The 7,594-nt window shown below is 46.6% G+C and overlaps 2 protein-coding genes across 2 annotated transcripts; one reads left to right on the forward strand and one right to left on the reverse strand.

Moving 5' to 3' along the window:
• Positions 1-273: 273 nt before the first annotated feature.
• EMWEY_00043810 (hypothetical protein, conserved) lies at positions 274-4,180 on the forward strand (the record flags this gene model as incomplete). Its single annotated transcript, XM_013482881.1, has 7 exons — positions 274-804; positions 959-1,330; positions 1,579-1,683; positions 1,947-2,056; positions 2,288-2,868; positions 3,040-3,416; positions 3,884-4,180. The coding sequence occupies 7 exons, from the start codon at positions 274-276 to the stop codon at positions 4,178-4,180; spliced, it is 2,373 nt and encodes a 790-aa protein (XP_013338335.1).
• A 1,635-nt stretch (positions 4,181-5,815) lies between these two features.
• EMWEY_00043820 (hypothetical protein) lies at positions 5,816-7,594 on the reverse strand (the record flags this gene model as incomplete). Its single annotated transcript, XM_013482882.1, has 2 exons — positions 5,816-6,174; positions 6,865-7,594. Coding segments are annotated over 2 exons (1,089 nt in total), but the record flags the coding sequence as incomplete, so codon positions are not given.

A 7,594-nucleotide genomic window follows, 5' to 3' on the forward strand; every position in this document is an offset into this window, starting at 1 on the left:
ATAAAGAAATAAATATAAATTGTTGCTTAATTAGGAGGGAAAAGGAAGAAAAAGGGGGGGGCCCCCACGGATCTATACCCTCCGGTGTACGTATAGGCAAACCCTAAACCCTAAACCCTCCTTATAATTCTTTATTTTTCCTTATTATATTTATAATAATAATTGGGCCCTAAACCATTGGGGGTCCCCCAGGGAAGGGAATAAGGAGGAGGGGCCTCTAGAGGGGCCCCCAGGGGCCTCCCGTATGGTGCGCACATAGCTGAGCTCGTCAACATGCAGCAGCAGCTGTGGCAGACAGCAGCAGCAGGAGTCCCATCCACAGCAGGAGGAGGAGGAGCAGGAGCAGCAGCAACAGCAGCAACAACAGCCAGCAGCAACTCTATAGGAGAATCCCCCTATATATGGGCACCACCATCATCTGCCTCTGCCCTTGCAGCATCCTCGGGTACCGCCATGGGGGCCCCTATGGGTCCTAATATGGGGGCCCCTATGGGGCCCCCAATGGGTACATCTGTGGGTGCAATAATGGGTGCATCAATGGGTAGTACTGTAGGTGGAGGTGGAACCCCTTTGGGTGGCCCCTTGGGTACATCCCTGGGTGCCCCCTTGGGGGCCCCATTGGGGGCCCCGTTGGGGGGCCCCTTGGGGGCCCCCCCATTAAATGATAGTACCCTAAATAATAAGAGGGCAGTAAGGGTAATAAACCTAAAGGCAATGAGGGAATTAAGGATTGTATTAGCAGACCCACAAGAAAGAGAAGAAATAGATGAGGCAGCAGAGGATACACAACTTGTTGCTGTTAAGGTAATGTTGTTGCTGCTGTTGCTGCTGCTGTTGTTGCTGCTGTTGCTGTTGCTGCTGGTGTTGCTGCTCGTGCTGCTGTTGGTGGTGGTGGTACTGCTTTTGTATTGTTCTTGCTGCTGCTGTTGCTGCTGCTGCTGCTGTGTTGCTGCTGCAGCTGTTGGGGCCTCCAACAACAGATCGTGGTGGTGCTGCTCGTGGTGGTCGCACAGGATCAGCAGCAGCAGCAGCAGGAGCAGCAGCAGCAGCAGGAGCAGGTGGCCCAACAGCAGCAGGAGTTACCTCTTCATCAGTAATAGGTACATCATCCCCCCCCTCCTCCTCTTCTTCCTCTTCCTCATCAGGAGGAACAGGAGCAGCAGGAGGAGGAGGAGCAGCAGGAGGAGCAGCAGCAGCAGCAGCAGGAGCAGCAGAAATATTTGGCCTCGAGCTGCTGCCAGAGATAGAAGTATTTCTTCCTGCTGCAGCAAGGATCGCCATCTTTAGTTGGGGAGGATGCCAACTACAAATCAGAGGACCTGTGCAGCAAGTATGCTGCTGCTGCTGCTGCTGCTGCTGCTGCTGCTGCTGTTGCTGCTGTTGCTGCTGTTGCTGATGGTGCTGATGGTGGTGCAGCTGTTGCTGGTGTTGCTGCTGTCGTTGGTGCTGTTGCTGCTGCTCATGTTGCTACTGCTGCTACTGTTCCTGATGCTATTATTTGTGATCTTGTTCCTTCTGCGGTTGCTGCTGCTGCTGCTGCTGTTGCTGTTGCTGCTGCTGCTGCTGCTGCTGCTGCAGGAGTACGAGGCATCAGATCGTTTGATGTCCTTTTTGTTGAATTTAAGTTCTGTTTTGCATGCAAGAAGACAAGCAGCAGCAGCAGCACAAACAATAGGACCCAGGGTACGTTGTATACCAGCTAGCTAGCTAGCTAGCTAGCTAGTTATATAGCTAGCTAGATAGATAGTCAGCTAGCTAACCAGCTAACTACACAGCTAGCTAGGTGAATTGCCCTGTAGCTAGCCAGCTAGCTAGCTACATGGATAGCTAGCTATAGCAGCTAGTTAGGCACATTTATGAGCACAGGAGAAGAAGTAACCGTGGTTCTACTGCTGCTGCTGCTACTGCTACTGCTGCTGCTGCTGCTGCTGCTGCTGCTGCTGCAGGTATTAGTAACAGGCAGCGGAGGTAGCGGGAAGAGCAGCGTTTGCCAAATTCTTTGTAATTATGCCATGAGGGAAGGATGGACTCCCCTCTTCCTTGAATTAGATGCAAGGTACCCTTTTCTATACTCATTAGGGGCCCCCCCTTCAGGGGCCCCCCTTCAGGGGCCCCCCCTCAGAAGCCCCCTTAGATAATCTCCTTAACGATGGATGTACACGTTCTGAGCAACAAAGCGGTGTCTAGGGTTTATGGTTTATGGTCAAAAAATTTTTAGGGTTTAGGGATTAGGGTTTAGGGTTTAGGGTTTAGGGTTTAGGGTTTAGGGTGTATGCATGCGTTGCAGAGGGAGTTGTGATAAAAGTTCCCTACAAATGCCTCCCGGGTGTATAGGCTGCTGCGTCTGTCGGTCATTAGATGCGGATACACCTGAGGATCCTTTGTACTATTTTATAGGCAGCAGCAGCAGCTATGTACCTGAAGGAGACAGCAGCAGCAGCAGCAGCAGCGGATTTGCTGCTGCTGCTGCTGCTGCACCAGCACCCCCAGATGTTGAACTACCAGAGACTGATACCCCGTCATCATCAGATGCTGCAGCAGCAGCAGCAGCAGCAGAAACAGCAGCAGCAGCAGCATCATCAACAGACCCATCAACAGACCCATCAGCAGCATCAGCAGCAGCAGCAGCAGCAACAGCAGCAGCAGCAGCAGCAGCAGCAGGAGATAATGTATCAGATATATTATATAATAATCCTAATGAATTAAGTTATGAATTATTTTGTTGGTTATGTTGCTGCATAAGTAAATCTATTTATGCTGCATTTACTCAATCCTTGCTGCAGCAGCAAATGCATGCAGAGGATAAAGAAGACAGCAGCAGCAGCAGCAATTATCATGAGACACAACCTCCTTCTCTTGCTGCTTCAGGTAAATTTCTCCTTCACCTGCTGCTGCTGCTGCTGCTGCTGTAGCTAGCTAGCTAGCTAGCTAGCTAGCGGATAGTGGATATCTGTGTTAAGACATCTATCGTTGTTATTCCTGCTGCTGTTGCTGCTGCTATTGCTGCAATTGCTGCTGCTGCTGCTGCTGCTGCTGCAGGTATGATAGCGAATGCCCCTAAGGAAGTATCTGTGCAGCAACTGCAGCAATTAATAGATCTATTTATGTTTGATTTAGTAATTATATTAGATAATCCTTCTCTTTCTCATGAATTAGCTGGGGTGTATAGGCACCTATTACCTGATACTATAGAGGAAGCAACAGCACAACAGCAGCAAATGCAACAAATACAGCAGCAAATGCAGCAGCAAGTACAACAACAAATGCAACAACAAATGCAACAGATGCAACAAATACAGCAACAGCAGCAGAGACAGTATCTTGGTGCTGCTGCTGCTGCTGCTGCTGCAGCAGCAGCAGCAGCAAGTCATAGAGTAGAGGTCATTCCTCTACCTAAGCTTGAAGGGACAGTAGCGGTAAATATTCTCTCCTCTTTTTGTCTCCTTTTTTTGTCTCCTTTTTTTGTCTCCTTTTTTGTCTCCTTTTTTGTCTCCTTTTTTGTCTCTTTTTTTTGTCTCTTTTTTTGTCTCCTTTTTTTGTCTCCTTTTTTCTCCTCTTTTTGTCTCCTTTTTTGTCTCCTTTTTATTTATTTATTTATTTATTTATTATTGTCTCCTTTTTATCTATTTATTGTCTCCTTTTTATTTATTTATATTTTATTTTCTCTTTTTTATTATTTATATATGCTGTGTGTGTGCTGCTGCTGCTGCTGCTGCTGCTGTTGCTGCTGTTGCTGCAGCCTGACGGTGCGCGCATGCGTTTGCTGCGTCGTCTATGGATGCGTCGGTACTTCTTTGGGGTGTCTCCTCTTGCTGCTGCTGCCCCTGCTGCTGCTGCTGCACAAACTGTGCGGCTGCTGCTGTCGCGGTGTATTCTGCTGCAGCTAAAGCTAAGAGCTGCATTGCCTCTCTCTGCCCTTCCTGCAGGTACTGCAGCAGCAGCAGCAGCAGCAACTGCAGCAGCAGCAACACGAAAAGCAGCACCAACAACACTAACAGAAACACTAACACCAGCACCATCAGCAGCAGCAGCAGCCACACCAGCAGCAGCAGCAGCAGCAGCAGGCACACCATCAGCAGCAGTAGCAGCAGGAGGAGGAGGAGGTCTTGTATGTATATGTATGTATATACTCAGGGAGCGTAGCAACAAAGAGCTCAAGATTACAATGGGGCCCCTATAGGGGGCCCCCCATCAGTTTATTAAATGCAATATTAGCTGTACCCTCTACTACAAACCCTAAGGGTTTAGCTGCTGCTAATGTTGCATTTCTTGTTCATTGCTGCAGTGTTGAGGTAATTCATTATAAACCCTAAACCCTAAACCCTAAACCCTAAACACTAATTAGGTACTCATAGAGGTACTTGTTGGATATAAACCCTCATTTATAAATCCTTATTTATAAACCCTAACACATCATAAACCCTAAACCCTAAACCCTAAACCCTAAACCCTAATTCATAGAGAAACCCTTAAATACACCAAAACCCTAAACCCTTGCAGTTTGCGTATGCCTGTATTGATATAACACCCTGCTTCTACCTGTGCTGCTGTTGCTGCTGTTGCTGCTGCTGCTGCTGCTGCTGCTGCTGCAGCTAGATGGAGAGGAGCACGTACTGCATCTACGTGTCCCTCCTGGTTCTGTTGATGCCCTTCGCTCTCCTTTGCTGCTTGTACCTCATGATCTTAGATCTATGAAGTGCTTCCTTGATGGATAAACAGCAGCAGCAGCAGCAGCAGCTGCTGCTGCTGCTGCTGCTGCTGCAGTAGCAGCAATAGCTTCTGCTGCTGCAGAAGCTTCGGCTGCTGCAGTAGCTTCTGCTGCTGCAGTAGCTGCTGCTCCTGTAGTAGTAGCTGCAGTAGCAGCTGCTGCTGTAGCACTTTTGCTGATGCAGCAGCAACAGCAGCAGCAGCAGCAGCAGCAGCAGCAGCGTTAGTTGGTCGATTTGTATGGCAAACAAAAGACAGAAATAAAATATTTAATTTTATTTATATTTATTAATTAATTATTTATTAATAAATACATATAATAAATAAATAAATAAATAAGTAAATAAATAAATAAACAAATAAATAAATTAATTAGTTAATTAATTAAATAAAACAAATTAATTAAAAATATTTCTCTTATTATAATATTGCTGCTGTGTCTTTGCTGCAGCAAAAGAACGCTGACGCAGCAGGATCTGCTGCTGCTGCTGCTGCTGCTGCTGCTGCTGCTGCTGCTGAGGTTGTGCACTACCCCACAGAAGAATTCCTGGCCTCTTAAGGCCAAATGCCGCCATAAATGTAGCAGAGAAGGCTGGCATTTGCTGCTGCTGCTGCTGCTGCAGTTGCTGCTGCTGCTGCTGGTTGTTGATGTTTGAGTTTGCTGCTGCTGCTGCTGCTGCTGCTGCTGCTTGTGGGGAGGTGCTGCTGCTAAAGGAGACACCTCTTCTTCTATGCCTAGGGTAGCTGCTAGCAAAGTGTAAGGGGACAGCAGCAACAAGACTCAAGGGATCTTTGCTGCTGCTGCTGCTGCTGCTGCTGCGGTTGCTGCTCTTGCTACTGCTGCTGCACCTGCTGCTACCCCTGCTGCTGCTCCTGCTGGTGTTAGAATTTGTTTCTTCTTGTTTATCGGCTAAGGGACTTCGCTGCTGTAGCGCAGCAGCAGCAGCAGCAGCAGCTGCTGCTGCTGCTGCTGCTGCTGCTCTTCTTGTCCTCAATGAATTGTCTCTCCTAAATATATTTCCCTTAATAAATATATTTGTATCTAAATTGTCTCCTTTTATTCTTTTGTCTCCTTTCTTGCTGCTGCTGCTGCTGCTGCTGTCTCCTTTTATATTATTATCTCCTCTTTTGCTGCTCTTGCTGCTCCCTGTATATCTATTCTCCTCCCTGTCTCCTTTTTTCTTCTTTTCTCCCCTATAAGTGTCTCCTCTTCCTGTGTCTCCTCCTCCTGTGTCTCCTCTTCTTGTGTCTCCTCTTCTTGTGTCTCCTCTTCCTGTGTCTCCTCCCCAGCTATATCCTCTATATATGTCTCCTCTTCCTGTGTCTCCTCTTCCTGTGTCTCCTCTTCCTGTGTCTCCTCTTCCTGTGTCTCCTCTTCCTGTGTCTCCTTTTTCCTTGTTGTCTCCTCTTCCTGTGTCTCCTCTTCCTGTGTCTCCTTTTCTTGTGTCTCCTCCCCAAGTATATCCTCTATAGAATTCTCTTATAAAAGTGTCTCCTTTTATATTATTATTTATATTTGCTGTCTCCTCCTCTGCTGCTGCTGCTGCTGCTTGCTGCTGTTGCTGCTGCTGCTGCTGCTGCTGCTGCTGCTGCCTCTGTATCTTCCTGCTGCTCGGTCTTGCTGCTGCTCTCTCCCGTCTCGTTAGACAGAGGTGTCTGTACAACCTACAACAGCAGCAGCAGCAACAACAACAACAGCAGCAGCAGCAGCAGCAGCAGTAATGACGTCAGCAGCAGTAACAACAGTAGCAGCAACAGCAGCAACAGAAGCAGGAGCAGCAGCAACAGCAGTAGCAGCAACAGCACCAAACACATAAAAAAAGTTAGTAATAAATAAATAAATAAATAAATAAATAAATAAATAAATAAATAAATAAATAAATAAATAAATAAATAAAATACATAAGCAAAATAGATAGATAGGTACATAGATAGATAAATAAATAAAATAAATAAATAAATAAATAAATAAATAAATAAATAAATAAAATAAATATATAAGCAAAACAATAAAATAGATTAAATTTATTTATTTATTTAAATAAATAAATAAAATAAAATAAATAAATAAATAAATAAATGAATAAATAAATAAATAAATAAATGTTGTGTACATAGCCAAAGAATTTCTGTCGGATTTCCTCAATGATAAATCACCGCCACCAACATCCTGCTGCTGCTGCTGCTGCTGCTGCTGCTGCTGCTGCAGATCCTGTTGCTGCTGCTGCTCCACATCCTGCTGATGCTGCTGCTGCTGCTGCTGCTGCTGCACATCCTGCTGATACTGATGCTGCGGCACATGCTGCTGCTGCAAACCCTGCTGCTGTTGCTGCTGCAAATGCTGATGCTGCTGCTGCTGCAAATGCTGCTGCTGCTGCAAATGCTGCTGCTGCTGCAAATTCTGCTGCTGCTGCAAATTCTGCTGCTGCAAATTCTGCTGCTGCTGCACCTGCTGCTGCTGCAAGTGTTGCTGCGGCAAATGTTGTTGCTGCTGCTGCTGCTGCTGGTAGTCATTTGCCTGATAAAGCTGGCGGATCGTTTGTTGCTGCAATTGTTGCACTAGCAAGGGCTGTTGCTGCTGTTGCTGTTGCTGTTGTTTCTGTTGCTGCTGCTGCAGTTTGTGCTGCTGTTGGTGGTCATACTGTTGCTGTTGCTGTTGTTGCTGGTGTTCTTGCTGCGGTTGTTGTTGGTGCTGCTGCTGTTGCTGCTGCTGTTTGTCCTTCTGCAGGTACTGCTGCTGTCTCTCTTGTTGTTGTTCTTGCTGCTGTTGCTGTTGCTGCTGTTGCTGCTGTTGCTGCTGTCTCTGTTGTTGTTGTTGTTGTTGTTGTTGTTGTTGTTGTTGTTGTTGTTGTTGTTGTTGTTGTTGTTGTTGTTGTTGTTGTTGTTG

This window comes from Eimeria maxima, genomic scaffold, assembly GCF_000499605.1.
Source record: "Eimeria maxima Weybridge genomic scaffold, Emw_scaff821, whole genome shotgun sequence".
NCBI lineage: Eukaryota > Apicomplexa > Conoidasida > Eucoccidiorida > Eimeriidae > Eimeria > Eimeria maxima.